At 37.1% G+C, this 17613-nt stretch overlaps 1 protein-coding gene, 1 long non-coding RNA gene and 1 pseudogene across 2 annotated transcripts in view; 1 reads left to right on the top strand and 2 right to left on the bottom strand.

Annotated features, from left to right (window-relative positions):
- LOC140140056 (ATP-binding cassette sub-family C member 9-like) overlaps positions 1 to 17613 on the top strand; it is a 138323-nt pseudogene that overhangs the window by 61576 nt on the left and 59134 nt on the right.
- The window catches only part of LOC140140060 (uncharacterized), a 197827-nt gene that overhangs the window by 133857 nt on the left and 46357 nt on the right, over positions 1 to 17613 (bottom strand). The gene's annotated exons all lie outside the window — the stretch shown is intronic.
- On the bottom strand, positions 7142 to 15969 carry LOC140140057 (histamine N-methyltransferase-like). The gene is made up of 3 exons (XM_072161871.1): positions 15657 to 15969; positions 10777 to 11097; positions 7142 to 9098 (listed from the first exon to the last, which is right to left on the bottom strand). Exons 1-3 carry the CDS (start codon positions 15943 to 15945, stop codon positions 8683 to 8685), a joined length of 1026 nt encoding a protein of 341 aa, XP_072017972.1. The 5' UTR covers positions 15946 to 15969; the 3' UTR covers positions 7142 to 8682.

Genomic DNA, 17613 nt, shown 5'->3' with positions numbered 1-17613 from the left:
TTGTTTTGATCCAAATGTAGGCCTATATCAGGGTGTTTCAAGAAATTCCTGATTCCACCAGAAAACATTAACCAAACTTTTTCCTGTTTGGTCAGTAAATAGACAGGACCTTCCTTCATGAAAAGATCAACTTTTTTTAATGAAAAATTTAATGAGATGAGAACTACAACAGGTTGAAGTTACACCATTCCGTGCATCAGGTGTTCAAATGCAATTATCTCCGAATTTGGAGTGAATCAGCCAAGCAAACTTACATACTCATAAAATTTAACTATTTTTGAAGACAAAATGTGCAGGATGTTAAGAAATTTAAGAATGTTTAAGCCTACCGCCCATCTCAAATCTTTTACTTCCCGTGCACTTCTCACTACCATGTCCATTTCATATGCTATCCATCATGGCTTCCATGCACACACAGTGTATTGCTCAATGTAGTAAAGATAACCTTTGAGTTGGAGCAAATTTCTCAAAATTGGTAGTGATTAATGTTACCAAACTTATGCCATGATGAAATATAATAATTTTTGAAGATAAAATGTGCTGACCTTAAAAGATTGAACAATGTTTAAGACTACCGCTATTCATTTGAAATAATGCACTTATTGTTCATCTCCTCTATGGAGATATTTTCCATGGCGGCCATCTTTGATCATGCTTGAGGTTTCACCAAACAAACCATCGGTTTTGAGGTCTTATATTTTTTGTTGTATGTCAACAAAATCGATTAAATTTTCAGGATGATCTTATTTTCATGTTGTTATAAGCAAATATAATGTTCCAGATAACGCTAGTTAATAAATACATTAAGAAAAAGTACCTTAAAGTTGCACTTTCTGTTAGTATTCCTTTTTGGACTTTAACTTTTTAACATATTCTAGCAGCCCTATATAAAACTGTGACACTCGAAAGGCCATATCTCTGGAATGAAACGTCCGATTAAGATTATTTAAACGCCAAAATGTTTCTTTCATCAATTCCCAGCCAATAAGTTAGGTCTGAATCAATTTAAAAGTACTTCAATTTTTAGTGGACATGCCTAATACTAGCAATTAGCTCTAGCTAGGTCCAGAGATACTCCAAATCTGAAGAAAAAAAATTGAATTTGTTATTTATTAAAAACTAGAGCGATAACCGCACCATAGCTGAACCATGTGGCTTCGGCAGTATTGCATTTAAATTTCAGCTCAATTGAAGCATTTTGACCCCTTTATTGCCCCTTAATGACCTTAAATGTATTTTAAAATATTTTAAACATGTTTAGAATGTCATAAGGATAATTGCTTTAAAATTTCAGCTCAATCGGAGCATTTTGGAAAACTTGACCTTTGACCCCTTTATGACCCCTTAATGACCTTAAATGAATCTTAAAATGTTTTTAAAATGTTTAGAATGTCATAAGGATCATCGCATTTAAATTTCAGCTCAATTGGAGCATTTTGACCCCTTTATGACCCCTTTATGACCCCTTAATGAACTTAAATAACTTTTAAATGTTTTAAACATGTTTAGAATGTCATAAGGATCATTGCATTTAAATTTCAGCTCAATCAGAGCATTTTTGGTTAAAATGACCTTTTTTGACCCCTGTGACCCTGGATGACCTTTGACGTTTGGAAATATTTTTATTATATTCTTTATGTTTTCCTCTTTCATATGACACCACTCATGGGGTCATACCTTCGTGGCATTTAGAGATATGTCCATTTCAGACCAAATGGTTAGTCAGTTAGTAAGTAAGCTAGTAAGCTAGTAAGTAACATTCACTCATATAGGCTGATACCATTTCATGGTTCAGCAAAAATAAAAATTGAAAAAAAAAAAAAAAAAATTGGTCAGGCCTTAAACTGAGGAGCGGGCGGTGGAGGACAAACAAACAACTTTTTATTTTTGGCCCAATGGTGAAGTCGCACAATTTTTTTCTTACCCATTTTCTATGCGACAGGAAATGGTAGTAAATTAAGTCACAGAGAAAATCAGAGAAAATACACCCAATTGGGCTACCAAATAGAGGGTTTAGCAACCCTGAGACCCAGTGTGGTCAATTTGCTTGTATTGTATAGCCAATTATTTTCATGTACAGTGGAAACTCATTAACCCTAACAGGACGGTATACTACAAAATACTACTTGATATATGCGCTGTTCGTGCATGCATCCCACGTGGTGTGATGACGCAATCGCCCTAAGTGATATATAGGCACGGTTTCGCTGGCCAGCGAAGCCCAAGACCCGTGGCAAAGTGTCGCCGACCCAGTGCCTGGCATGCGAGGGGTCTCGGGTTCGAATCCCACCCAGAGCAAACAACTTCTTTACTTCTTTTCTCTCTTTATTCCTTCCTTCTTTCCCTTCCCGTCGCCAAAAAGCCCTCAGGCGGTTAGGGTTAAGGAAGTTGTCAGGGACAGAGAAATTAGTTCTTTATTTCCAAATTTCGTTATATCAGGGTTGTAAAAACAATAAAAAACAAAAGAATTTTGTATCTTGGTTCTGGAAAAATACTTCTTTATAACAGGGTTTTTCCTGTATCAGATTTCGCTAAATATAATGAGATTTTACTGTAGGTGTACAGAATTTGTCTAGATTAGGCCCTTCACAATTGATTCCGAGTTTACTGTTCAAGATTTTAAAAACAGGACGAGGTGACTTTTAATTATTTAATTATCTATTATTTTCTTTATTTAGTATTTATAGTTATCACAACCAATTATCAAACCGTTTTGACGGGAGTCAGCATTTAATTATTTCATTAATATGCTTACTTTTACACATAGTATCAGGTGCAGTTATGCTGTTTGTTGATATGATTCATATTAGAAAGTAGCAAGTAAAAGTCATTAAAAGTTATTTTAAAGGAGAAAATCCAAAATAAAAATAAAATAAAAAAACCCTTTAAAAGGGTTAAGCAGCGTCAAAGGAAATCTTTGAAATTTTGGAATCTGTGATGAATTTTTTTGTAAGGGGGGGGTAGATGTTTTACTGTTGTATTTTATTACTTTTTAAACAATTTTGGAACTCCACATGTCCGATGTTTAGGATCTTAATACTGTCATATGATTATTCTTTGTGTTTATGTGTTAACTTCATGTTTGCTTTTTTATTTATTTATTGTGAAAGCCCGTGTAAAGGGCGGATTATGAACGTGATTACTGCCGAAATATACTCAATATAGGCCTAAATATAAACAATTTCTTATTGAGATGCTTTCAATCAATCATGACTCCCTGTTCAGGCTTTAGTCACGATTGATCACGAGTTAAAATTTTGATCCTCGGTCTCTAGAATTCTAACAACTAGGCCTATCATTACAAGTTGTCAACTGATAAATTGAACATGATAATGTGATTATGTAGGCCTATCATCAGTTTATGTAGGCCTATCATAGTTTCCGTAACTTTGAGTAAGAGCCTTAAATCAAATAATAATGACCCCCCGTTTTTTAGTGTAATTAAAACGTGATTTTGATTTAACTTTTAATCCAAAGACAAGGAATTAATTCATAATTTCCGATGGTAATTTTCATTAGCGAGCCAGTGATTAGTGAGTGATGAGTGAGTGAATTCTTTAATATGAATCAAAAGTATGTAGGCCTATAATGTAGGCCTATCATCAGTTGCCGTAAGTTTGAGTAAGAGCCTTAAATGAAATAATAATATGACTCCCGTTTTTTTAAGTGTAATTACAATGTGATTCTAATTTAAACTTTTAATCCAAACACAAAGAATTAATTCATATACATCGGAAATTATGGTACTCCTAACTTTCATTAGCAAGTGAGTGCTTAGTGAGTGATGAGTGAGTGAGTGAGTTTGTTATATTTGAATCAAAAGTTTAAATCAAAATCATAATTTATATATTCCAATAGAGATGAACTTTCAGGAACGTATTTACAACGTGTCACAAATGATCATGAGTTAAATTTTGTATCGAGCGTAGCGTATCGGCTACCATCGGCTACCATGACTATCCTACAGTTGGAAAATCATCATACAGGTGGTCTCACCTTAGTTAACCTCTACTTACACTGTCAATACATACTACAAACCGGCCAACCCTTGCACAGACTGTTAAAAAGACAAACTATGCTTATTCTCTTTCTCAGTCATGTACTGCCATGCAAATCAAACTCATAACAAAATACAGCATGTGCATGCACCTAACCTGTAATATTCTAGGCTCATTTGAGCTCGATTATCGTAATGTATTTTGAATGGTGTATCAACGAAAGTTGAGGAATATCACCTAATCGTATGCAAGCCATTTCAGTGAAATTAAATAGGAAGCATCGCCTCTGGTATGCTTCTTCAATAATTAAATATTTTGTAATTTTCAATTTTGCCCCCCCTTCGATGTGCCAAAAACCTTTTGCCCCCCTTTTGGCGTGCCAAAAATCTTTCTCCCCCTTACACATGCAAGATTTTTGGGAACCTGAATTTAAAACCTTAAGGATACAATACATGATTTACCGACAAGTGACCCATTTCGGAATGCGATCATGAATTTTGAAGAAAAAAAAGTTTCTACAGGCTTCGTTGGGACTCGAACCAGCGATTCTAAACTTCCTTCGATTACGCGTCTAGTGCTTTACCGCTCGGCCACCGTGGCAGTTGAGCGTAATGATAAAAGATAAATCTCATAATGCCATCTTTAACCTTTTGTTTACTAAAAAAAGACGTGTTTTGTAAAGATAGATTAGCCGTTTTATGCATAAATAGCACGAACGTTTGGGAAAGGTTTCAAACAAATAATAAAGACACTGATGTGATGATGAAATTGCGTGAAGTCGGGAATTATCTGCGTTGCAATGTTTTGTTTTGGTTTTAGGAATTTGACCTTAAAATTTACGACTTCATGACATTATCATTCAAAATCAACAAAAGATATTTCAACACTATGCCCTCATTCTTTCTCTAGAATGTTTTGTACATGTATGTGAAATAGCTTCAACAATGCCTCATTTCAAATATATAGTTTTAGTTTTGGTTTTGGTGTTGGTCACGTGGTTTCCTATTGTCCTGCCTAACCACTTGAATCACAAGATATCGAACTCTTTGTTTCTACCTTTTGTTTAAAACTAAACATTTGTGACAGGTAGTTTCGGTTTTGGTTTCAGTTTCTTATAAGTGGTGTGACGAATAAAATTACAGGATTTTCGAGTTACCTGATCTAAGTATACAAAAGAAATGTTTAAATTTCGCAGTGCAATATTCACGAGCAGAGAAGTCGAACAAAACAGTCTACATTTGAAAGCATTGATTTAGTTTGAAAGCATTGGCTTGAGACTACTGAAATAGCCTAAGCTGATTTCACTGTGAAAATATATAGACCATCGAAATATTTGCATTCGACATTACAAAAGGGCCACTACTGTAATTGTATAGGTGCTATAAACAAAATCGATTCATGTCCTTAATCTCATGTACCAGAATCGATGGAAGGCCATTATATGACCTCTAATAACCTAATGACTTTTACTGAAGCAATTTTTACTGCAAAAAGTAGAAGATAGAGGGGAGAAGATTGGGGTCGGGGTGTGTGTGTGTGGGGGGGGTTGGAGGGCAAGGGGATATGGGCCGGGAGAGAGAAACATATGAGAGAGAGCATTGGAAGTGAAAGAGAAGGGGAGGAGAGCTCGAGATGAAGATATCGAATGTAGGGGAGGAGGAGGGGAAAGGGGTAATTTAGGAAAGAGGTGGTTATATAGGGAGGGAGCCCCTCTTAAAGAGGTAGGCCTATGGGTTGTGCTTCCCGGGATAATAAACTAATTCATAATCAAATCATCTCCATGCATCGTTTATGTTTCATACAAACAAACACATGCACCCACCCCACCCCATCCTTCAGTATACGCGCATGTACATGATGTCTAGGCCTAGCACTCGTGAGTGTAATATGCCACCTACCTTCGACAGAGAGCATCAACTGTCGTCCGCGGGCTAGATTTCCGATATCAATTATGATAATAATTATGTTAGCACAATAGGCTATTGTATACTTCTGGTTATATACCCTATACTGTGTCCTCCCAGCATAATAGTGTTATGATTGCAGATAAGATCAGCTCTACTTTTTAATCCCTTGATTTTTGGTTTCTGAACAAAAGAGAAACCAAAACTATATATTTGAAATGAGGGAATGGTTTGCTGCATAATGGTAAAAATAGCCTTGACCTAAAAAAGGGCGAGAGTTACCATATTTACGGATTCAGGCTAAATTTAAAATTGATATAAAACGTTTGTTTTTTGACCGATTACAAAAATGAATTTTTGCCGTATAAAGAAATTGTATCTGGCGTGAATTACACTACAGTTTTTATTCCTAGGGCTCTTTGACTTCTTCAAATATTTTTTTAATGATAGAGTGAATCCCCTGGCCCTCTATAATTACGCACAAAAAATCGAGTCCCCTTAAATTGTCTTATCATATGAGGTCACATGGGAACAAGTGAACACGGAACAAGGGCACACGCCACAAGGGAACAGCCTATGGATACGGGGCCTATTGATCAAAAATAGGATATGGTTAATGGTATAAAGGTAAGGGGTCCTTTTTGTGTACAGAATTAAGGGCCCTACAGACTTTTTGGTGGCAGTAGAATATTCTATGTAACATATCTACGATATTTAATTTATTCCTATTCTATTTCCAGTAATGTTCATCAAGTTGTAATGAATGTTTGATGATGCAAAATCGATAAGATATTTCTACCAGTTTATGCTACGTAACATATCATCAATTTTACGTCATCAAACATTCATTAGAACTTATTAAAAACATTACTGGAAATAGAATGGGAATCACCGGCGTGTCCAGGATCTGTTCCTGCAGGGGGCTCAGAGGGGCTTATGCGGGGGCTTAATGGCTAAAATTGCTAAAAACAGCTGATTTTACACAATTTTTAACAAAGTGCGGGGGGCTTCAGTCCCCAAAGCACCACCCTGGACATGCCACTGGGAATAGATATGTTACATCAAATATTCTACGTCAAATAGTCTGTAGTGGCCTTAAGTCTTGATTTCAAGTTTTGAGAAATATATAATTATGTGACTTGGTTTTTTTTTTTGGGGGAGGGGGGTAAGAAGCACAGGGGTATAAACTTGACAAGTATAATATAACTCTGTATAGCATTCAGAGAGTTTCATGTGTTTTAATATTAATCCTGTATTTCCAAGGTGATGCACAAAATTAAAACAACCTCGAAAATCACAGTATGTAGATTGGGGTTATTGAACTTGAAATTTAGTATTAAAATTCTCAAATTGTCCTATGCAATGTCCTTGGACCGGAAACCACTGTAATTATAATTATGCTGTTGAATGGCACTGTAAAGGGGCATATTTTCATTGGGGGTTTTGCACTTCTGTGGTATAAATCATCTTTTTCTGCTTTTTTTGGTAATTTTAATTCAATAAACTGTACATGTTTGTGCAAGTTGAGGGCGATATTTTAGGACATGACATTTTAATGACATTTTTGGGTAAGAATTGTGGTCATCACATAAAAAGTATGTTGTTCAACCTAAATATCTGTCATATTGAAACGTTTCACTTAATCCCATATCAAGATTTATTTCAGCGTTGCAAGCTCTACATCGCCCCAAATTTGTTGTATTTCCTATAAAATAATGTAGGATTTTTTCAATATATTGCACAGTACGGCTGGACCATGGTGATAAAGGATCCATGTGTTATGATGCCTTTGCACTGTGATACACCCATGCAGTTTTCATCCATTTTCAGTATTACCAATGTCCCATTTAATGATTTGAATATCACAAATGTACCCTTGTCACATAATTAGCATAAACAATTTTGCACTACACTCACAGGAATTAGCAAGTCAATTTTTTTGTCACCCCAAAATGGGCATTTTCAGCCAAAATTGGACCAAAAAATGATTTTTTTTCTCAAAATCAGTGAAAAGTAAGGCAATTAAGGCCAAAACGGCCATTTTCAGCTAAAGTTGGACCAACAAATGATTTTTTTTCAAAATCGGTGAAAATTAAGGGGTTAAGTCAACTGGTATCAATTTTTTGCATGAAGATTCTTGGACCCCCATCGAGAAGACACCTGGTAATACCCAAATGTTAATGGATTTAATTTTGAAACTTTCATTAGAGTTGTTATAGTTTGTCGCTATCTCATCTTTCTTGTTTGGTTCTTTATTCATAATCAATGTCACTGTACCAGCACTTATATCATTAGGGGTGATGTCAGCAAGTCTTTTGGACCTTGGATGATCTTCAAGGATGCTCATTCCATCCTCAACTCCATTGCTGTTGAATATCAAGAATATCATCACCATCATCATCACCATTTAAAGCAACTGTACATTGTACAATTTTGTTTGACTTTTCACCACTGTTCACTTCAGGTAGAACCTGTAAATTCAAGGAGGTAGATTTCCTCTGAAAGGTGTCCTATACATATACAGTGATGCAAAAATCAAATATTTTGGCAGTAATGTTAGGAACAAGCTTACTGTGTGGCAAAGTAGCATACCTTGTTCTGCAAACTTTTTGACCGCCCCTCGTATTATGTTGCACATAGTACGGTTTGCCTTTGGCAGCCATTTGATTATTTCATAGAATGTTGCCATTTAACTGTACAGGGGTCAATGCACTTTGAAATGTAGTTTCAACGGAAGGTTTTATGAGAATACAAAAAATGGTGCCAATGAGCGGGTCAATCTATTTTGATATCACTAGGATATCACATGCATTATCTATGTAAAATCTGTCTTCACCGGCATCATTTTTCTCAACACGTGCATTACTTCTAAGAAAGTCCATAACCTGATTGAAGATCTCATCCGAGACAGATTCTTTGAAGTTGATAGACAGAGTTATAAAATCCAGCAGAAGCTTGGCCAGATTTGGTTCCTTGTGGGTAAAACAGGCCGTCACATCTGTTGATTCGATGTAGAAAGATCGTGTGTAGGACATCTGGTTGTTGTTCAGGACATGCATGACATCTGCGGAGCAAGTCAGATCATTTGGCGTTCTCACTGATGGGGATTCATTATTAGTTGTTGTCGTTGGTGTTTGATCTTTAAAAGCCACAGTATGCTGGTCTGGAAAAGTCAGAGAAAGCTTTCCTGTGTGTTCTATGAAAAAAAAAAGATTTATTGTTCAGTTGTGTTCATATGAAATGATACTAGTTATATTATTTTTTGTTTGTTTCAAACATGTTATAAACATACAGCTGTCTTTAGAAAACTTTGATTTGAAAAGGTCTATTCACCATTTGCACAGATCCGTCATCTTGCTACCAAAACGAGGTACTCCATGCAAATGCAAACGCAAAAAGTTCATTTTTATTTCTCGGGCTTTTCTAGCAATGCACCATGATAAGGTTTTTGAAAAGGGTATGAGGTAATTAAAGCATGCGTATGCACACACACACAACACATACTTTGCGGGTAAAACCTGATTTTGAGATGACCGTCCGTGCAAAGGGTCAATACACATCCACATACACACCCCAAACACATGTTTATGATCACAAAGTGTACTGGAACTAGACTAATTCCAATCAGCCGTCTACACTTCGCATGTACTGTGTATGCTTCGTAGTGATGACTGATTATCTTACAGTCCATATCATGACGGACTTCTGAAAAATATTCAATGCGACTTTGGTTGTGCGCCGTAGCGCGACTGACTAGCGGCGCCCGTGTACCGCGCCGCTGTGACAAGATCGCTCTCTGAACCTCTAAAAACAACAAACATGGTCAAAAGGTCAATTGGACACAACTGCGCACGCATGCCCTATGCCACAGGAATCCTGTTGCAAAATCCGTCACTTTTTTTCCACATAGTTTTCCCAGTCATCAATCCAGACGGTTGACGACTGAGGCCAGCAGTCTATACTGGAACTCTGTGCATTTTGATACCAAGTGTGTAAGCAACATCAGGCTCTACTTCAGCAATATATTGATTATGTCTAGGTCCCAGGGTGGGGGCGCTCAACTCAAGTTTCATTCTGGTTTGGGTGTATGGCACAAAGCACTGCACTGGGGGTGTGGGGGTCTTGAGAACTGAATGAGATACCAATTTGGGGTCTTGGAACTTGGGAATTGATTTTTTTTAATTGGGTTTTGGGAACTGAATTTTTGCTCAAATTTGAATCTCGAAACAGCTGAAAAAAAACCCTCACCATTAAGCTTGGGAACTGACGGTTTGAGTATGTCGTTTTGAATCAGGGGGCATAAGAACTGAACCATACTCTTACTGGGGTCTTAAGAATTACTGGAGAGGCATGAAACTAGGGGTCTTTTAAATGTCACACATACCCATGCGGGGGGGCACTCAACTTAAATTTTGGGAACTAAGAACTGATTTTTAGGCAAAATAGGGGCTTGATGAACTGAAATTTCAACAATTTTGTGGGGGTCTGTGAATTTGGAGCCAAATTTGAGCTAAAGAGCTACAATTGTCAGAGTTTGATTAATGTGGGTCTTAAGGAACTGCCAGAGAGCCTGAAAAAGGGACCCTTGACCGCCGCACATACCCGTACCACCATTACATGTGAGTGTCAGCCCCCCGGGATACCCATACCACCTATTCAGCGCTTCACCAGCATTTAGCTACATTGCTATTCCATTTAAAATCCATACACTCCTTGTGAAAGACATAATCCTCCCACACAAGGGGGTGTATATTTCAAATGGAATCACACATTCAGGTAACCCAATTTGAAATACACACTCCCTGTGCGGAAGACTAAGTTCATGTCTTCCATAGGGGGTGTAGGGATTATAGTTGGAATAGCCCATATCTCACCTCTTCCCACCACCATGAATATCAACCCTCCAGGCTCCAATAGCTCATACAAGTATCTGATAGCACGGTCCACGTCACCTAAGAAATACACAGCGTGTACAATGGTGATGAAATGATACTTGCGCTCTGCTCCGGCGGATCTCACAAACTCTTGGAAGGTTTGGTTATGCCATTCGTATTGAATCCCTGTAAACTCACTACTTTTCGTGCCAGCTATGTCTTGATATTCAGAGATTCTTTGTGTGCTTGGTTCGACGACAGTTGCAGATATTTGAGAGAATTTGGTTTTCAATTTCTTCAACTGGAAAATTTCTTGATAACCTGCAAGGAGGGGGAAGTAAACAACATAGATTTTCGGTGGATTTTTTTTTTTTTTTTTTTTTTTTTTTTTTTTTTGTTTTTTTGTTTTTCCATTTTTATTCCCTGTACTTGGGACTGGTGGGTGGAGAAAAGTTACAGAAAACCACCAGCCCCCGTCTTCATGTCAGCCATACAATATTATAAACAAATATGCAATTATTCCTTTAAGCACAAATTAAAGTTTGATATGCAGTTACATTTGTAATTATTGACACCCACCACTCACAAGTGCTGTGATGTATACACCACACAAGCTGAAGCCAGGACATAAGAAAAAGAATAGTAAAAAAGCAGAAGCTGAACCAGGCCTGACAAAAGCACAAAACGAAGACCATCCCAGCACTGTCATAAGCGGTGAGTGTCAATTGAAATATAAATGAGACATCACATTCAAGAGAGAATCAAATTCAAGGCATCATAATCATATGGTTGAACAAACACTCGATCAAATCTACATACCCAGGGTTTTTAACAAAAACAACAACAGACCCATCCCCAGACAAGAACCCTCCCACAATCCCCACACCACACCACATTCACACAAAAACAGAACAAAACAGAGAGACAAACAAGAATGGTAACTGTTCCATTTCAAAAAATAGACAAAGATTCTGTAGAAATATCTATGGCTGATGCAAAAAACAAAACAAAAAAATTTAAAAAATAAAAACATTTGAATACTTATGCAAAGACAAGCAGGAGATTAAATACCTCTTAAGAACTCGGATCAAAAGAAAATTTCTTAAAGTGTTTGGACAATATTTTCGGTGGATTTTGAAAATTGTACAGGTATTTTTGCGAGGGTTTTATTTTTCATAAAGTTTGGAGCAACTTGTGATGTACTAATGTTCCAGGAGTTATTTTCAGAGGAATTTTCTGCCGGTCCCACTACACTCTGATTCACTTGAACCCTAACCCTACCCGTGTTTTTTTTTGCTATCGGAAGGGAAAGAAGAAACAATGCCACGCATGAAGATCCCCAGCATGTAGCCACACAGGTGGCGTTGGCCCGACCAGCGATTCCCTGGTATATATGACTTGGGCTGATTAAATCATCAAGTCACGTGGAATGCATGCACGCAGAGTGGTTTTAATAGTGAGATCTAGTTGGGTTAGGGTTAAGGAGGCATAAGTCTAGGAAAAACATGCATATTAACCCTAACCCTACCCGTGGTTTTTTTGCTATCGGAAGGGAAAGAAAAAACGAAAAAGGAGAGAAGATGAGGAGAAAAGTCACTTGGCACCCCCGGGATTCGAGCCTCACGGGGACCCCTCGCATGACACGCAGAAGATCCCCAGCATGTAGGGCGAGTTAGCGCAGCAGTAATTCCCTCGCTTTGCACCACTGAGGTCCCGGGTTCAAGCCCCGGCACAGCCCAAGGACTCATGTGCACTTGGTTTATTCCGATTCCATGCTCGCTCTCGCAGGTTTTCTGTGGGATCTCCGGTTTCCTCCTGTATCGCAAAAATCGGTGATTAGTTGTTTGGTTATCAAAAACTTCCTTCACCCAATGGAATTTGGGGAGCGGCACAGATAATTGGTGGATATTACAATCTAAGTGCGGATAGGTGTGCGCCATTCGGCAGCAACCTAGTTGATGCGATCTGATTGTGATGATTCACCATTGCAGCGAAATTGCAGCGCTTTGAGTCCTCTAAGATCTGGAGAAAGGCGCTTTATAAATCCAAAATTTAAATTTATTATTATTTATTTATGTAGCTACACAGGTGACCGTTGGCCGGTATATATGACTTGGGCTGATTGCGTCATCAAGTCACGTGGAATGCATGCACGAGTGGTTTTAATAGTGAGCTTTAGTGAGACCTAGTTGGGTTAGGGTTAATGGAGCTGGAATGTCAAATTAAAGTTTGTTTGGCTTTATATAAGGAGGAAAAAATAAGGCTCATAGCAACTTATATTGATATAGAATACATGCAGTTGGGTGCATTGCTTGTGCGTTTGTAATGTGAATTTACACGAGCGTGTGTTGGGACTTTATTGATGCGCGCAGTAACAAATGCTGAATAATTTCCGCTTTATATAAGCTGAACAAACTTAAGTAAAAATTGAATAGCCCATTACTAATAGCAACGTCATGCGGCGCGGTCATTATACGCTTTCAGTAACCTGCATTAGCGGACGCGTATTTAAAAGTTATTATCTGTGATTGGATTAAATACATCGCATATATTCATGAGGTTATGGATGATCATGAACCACTAACTTGATCCAGGGTTCGGGCAATGGGGTGAAAGGTGTAAATATAGCATACAACATCAAGGGCAATGACATTATTTGTATTGTATTAGGGATGCACCATTAGATATTATTGGGGGGGGGGGGGGCTAGGGAGTTAGGGTCAGGCAGAATTTTTTTTTTCCCTGCAGCGAAGTTGTCTTTTTCAATTTTAATGTACCGTATTCATTCATAAAGTTATTTTGGGTGGGCGCTTATTTTTTACATTGTTTTTAGTCATCAATCACCGTCTGAAAGTATTTAGTTACTCACAGTTAGTGCGCCCTCACAAAGTGTGTCTATATAATTATTATATTGAGAGGGCGCAACACTAAATCACTCCGCATTTTATGTAACAACGAAATTCGGCTAATATAGTCCATAGTGAATATGAGATTGTAGCGACCATCTCTACCGACATGTTCACTTTAAATCACTCAATATTGGCTCATATGAATTCGACAAGTGTCTTTAATGATAACATGCAGAAAAAAACTGGACAATGGATCTCAAAAGCAATTGTCTGTGGCGGATTAAGAGAAAACCCGATTTTGAAATGTGAGTGGTGAGTTTAGTATATTTTTAGCTATTTTTTTTTTCTTTGCAAAATAGCGAAAAAAGTCAATGGTCATCGATATATGCCGACAAAAGTTTTGGAATCTAGAGAAACAGAGCTTTAATTTGATACCAAATTTATTTTGCCACGTATTGCAGGGACGCCAGAAATGGCGCTTGAAGTAGGCCGAATTCACACGTTATCCTATGGGACGCTGAATTAGTGCTGCGCCCCCTTGACAATGTTTTTGAGGGCGCACTATAACTGTAAGTAAAGATGGCCGCCGCCGCCGGAAAATACGATTTTTGAGTTAGAAAATCCTCAAACTTGGCCTTTTAAAGGCATTTGCAGGTGGTTATTGTGAAGTATTTTAATATCTATACATCTGCCCACTATGAAATAAGCGTCATAATTTAATTTTGGTGTACATTTTGGATACTTTTGATGCATGTAAATTCACTCGACAGGTAAGCTTACTGGAGGTATTTTGACAACATTGGATGGGCGGTTAATAATTTCATATTGTGTTTGTTGCAAAGTCGCTGGGTGGGCGCTTAATTGGGGCATGGGCGGTTATTGGAATGAATACGGTATACCTTTATACAGAGCTGGGTAGGGGAATTTTTTTTTTCTTTTTAAACATAAGTGAGGCAAAATTTTTTTTACTCATCAGTGAGGCAAAATTTTTTTTACCTATCAGTGAGGCAAGATTTTTTTTTCAAAAACTCCCTAGCCTCCCCAATAATATCTAATGGTGCGTCCCTTATGAATGCTTTGAACCTTGATCGTTCCATACATGGACATTGTTCAAACAAAAACAACCTATAATTAAACTTGAAGTGTAGATTAAGGCGTGTAGACATAAAGGTGATAATGGTCCTCCCACTTTTCCGATGAATAGTTATTTCTTATAAAGTAAAAAATATTGCAGTTTAACAAATATGGGTTAGAATGAATTCAGACGTTTTGTTTGATAAGTATTGTTTTTTCTGTTTTACCCCTGTTTTTTCCTCTGGTTTAAACAAAATAGCCACAGATTTTCATATTTTTTTTTCTTCTTTGTTATTCTTCAGTGTTTTACTCCGGTTTTAAAAATGGCACCAGAATTTCGGATGTTTTGTTTTTAATAAATCTTAAATGTTTTGCTCTGTTTTACGGCTCTGTTTTAGCGCTCTGTTTTTTCCTCTGTTTTTAAAAAGTAGTCATAGGTTTTCATTTTCTCAGCCACAGATTTCCATATCCGTTTCTTCTGTATTTTGAAACATTTTTGACAAATGCTCCCTCAATCATTGTTTTTCATTTACAAAAATAGGCTTGAGTCAATACTACACCATATTTGCAAATAAAATAAAATAAAAAAATCTCAGAATGACTTCAAATTGCTATTAAAATGCCATTATAATTTATGGGATTCTGGCGGCCTTTTTGAAAAAAGCGGCCTCACCACTTAACCCAGGGTCCACATTTTTGCAGACAACCTGATTCTAATTCCTATATGGGTAATGTTTCCAAAAACTTTTGTCTCCAAAAATTCCTGGGGGGGGGGTTGGTTCCTAGCCCAGAGCCTATTAAATGTTCCCAGTGACGGTACAGGATATGGGGGGGGGGGGGCAAGTGAAATCTGTGGAATTTTTGATGATGTTTTGTTCTGATTGGGAGGAATGCCCCATGTGTACCCCCTTGGTGCCACCAACGTATATACATCCTTATAATGCTTATTTTACTCACCTTCACCACTGCCCACACCAAGTACAAGTAAGGGTTGGTCATCAAGTTTATCACCATTTGCAAGCCTTTCAGATAAAACCTTCACTACATTTGATCCAAATTCCTCCTCTGTCCATTTTGCAAGCGCTTCTTGGTGGTTGGTGTACCGATAAAATGTTTTTAAAACTGACCAATAGTAGTCATGATTGCAATGCAATCGTTGCAATGGTTTTCGGTTTTGGAAAATTGATGTAGCCATAATGTGCAGTAATGTAGTCAAGTTCTTCCACACAGTGTTTTGGTACTGCATGTATATAGGGCCTAGAGGTGTTAACAGAGTTGCTAATTGTTCAGCCCATTTGTTGAGAAGCCACACAAATCACCCAAAAATCCACCCAAAAGTTTATTTGAAAATTGTTGTTTGGTTGATCTCTAACTTCTCTGGGGAGGACAAACTATATTTTATAAAGATAACATTATCCAAGCTGCAGATGGAACTTATCACTGAAAGACCCATTCAGTGATCCCAGCACAAGTGTAAAGAAATTTAAATTGTTTATAAATTGCTTCAAAATGAAGGATAAGTCATTCAAATTGTCATTTTTTTTTTTTTAATGACAAATATGGCAAAAAAACAAAGAACACAGCAGTACTGATGAAGTTGAAGCCCCATTCAAATACATGTAGCTAATTTAGATACCGTCAGTATCTAAATTACAAATTTGTGTATTAAAACTTTCAGGAATTACAAAATTTGGGTAGGTGTTCTTTTGTGCAGCAAAGCAAAAAAAAAAGGGTTTTTGTAGTTTTTTAAAACGGTTGTGGACAACAACATGTTTCTGTCCATTGTAAACCAAACTCGGGTAAAGTGAAAGAAACCGCACTGGCTTTTTTGGCCGTTTAACTAATATTACTTGGAGTTCTGTGGGGGGACTTAATGTCATTAGTCGAAATAGCTGATCTACAAACAAAACCAATTTGGCCGATTCAAGTAGTTTCAATTTAAGTGTTAATTAGGATGTGTGTAAACATTACAAATATAACAAAAATAATCAGGTAAAATAAATTAACCGATATCATAATAAGTTGTACATTTATGGCTTTTGAATATCCCTCAATTGGGCCATGAAATCAAAGGTTTGGCAACTGGGGAAGAAAAATATACAAGGGTGTCTATTTTAGTCCATGAATGCTGTTTATTTGTAATCATATACAATGATCTATGGCCCATGTAGTTGAATACGAAAATACCATCTGGTATAGGATTAAGGTGATGCTGAACAGTAACTCAGTTTTTAATTATTTTTCTTCTTCAATTATTCACGTAGCAATTAGAAAAATAACATGTGCATTAGGCGAAGGCGCCTTATTTAGTGTTAAGTTAGCTTTGGATATTTAATTATTAATGTCCAAAGCTAACATTAAATAGGGGGCCTCCACCTAATGTGACCAGATTTGATCCAATCAGGCTGAAGTTGGCAATAACGAAACTGAGATATAGGGAAAAAGGCAGGAGAAAAACACAATAAAAAACATAAGAAAATGCACATATAAAAGGTTCATAACTTTGCAACCAAGTATTCATGAGACCTGGGGATTCAGCATCAATAAGTGTAGGTACTGAGCAGGTTATTAATAGTAGGAACTCAATTTTTAACATTTCCGACTTTTATCTGAGTGAATCGGATGTGTTTGTTATGGTAAAATGGTCTATCTTCTATTTGTATCGCTAACAATTTAAATTTTAAGTTCTAAAATTAACTGAGAACAAAAATAACAACTTCACAAAAATGTCCCACGTACCTATACATTAGCAATGCCCTTTTTCAGTTGGAGGGCCATTCAACTTTGACGCGCTATTATTAAACTGTACGCTATGAATACGCACACAACGAAAATTTAAATTTGCTTGGTTTGGGTTGCAGTTTTAAAAGCTTCCAAATTTCTCTCTACAAATCCTAATAGCTATATATTTTAT

The sequence above is a fragment of the Amphiura filiformis genome, chromosome 18 (assembly GCF_039555335.1).
Source record: "Amphiura filiformis chromosome 18, Afil_fr2py, whole genome shotgun sequence".
Lineage (NCBI taxonomy): Eukaryota > Metazoa > Echinodermata > Ophiuroidea > Amphilepidida > Amphiuridae > Amphiura > Amphiura filiformis.
Note: the sequence above shows the minus strand (reverse complement) of the source record. Positions and strands in the feature narration are given on the sequence as shown.

Excerpts from the sequence above, each read along its gene's own strand:
- LOC140140057 (XM_072161871.1), bottom strand. The coding sequence starts at position 15,945 with ATGCAGTACCAAAACACTGTGTGGAAGAACTTGACTACATTACTGCAC. Across the intron at positions 11,098-15,656 it reads TGGTGTGGGCAGTGGTGAAG|GTTATCAAGAAATTTTCCAG; the intron begins GTGAGTAAAATA and ends CCCTCCTTGCAG. Across the intron at positions 9,099-10,776 it reads ATTCATGGTGGTGGGAAGAG|AACACACAGGAAAGCTTTCT; the intron begins GTGAGATATGGG and ends TTTTTTTCATAG.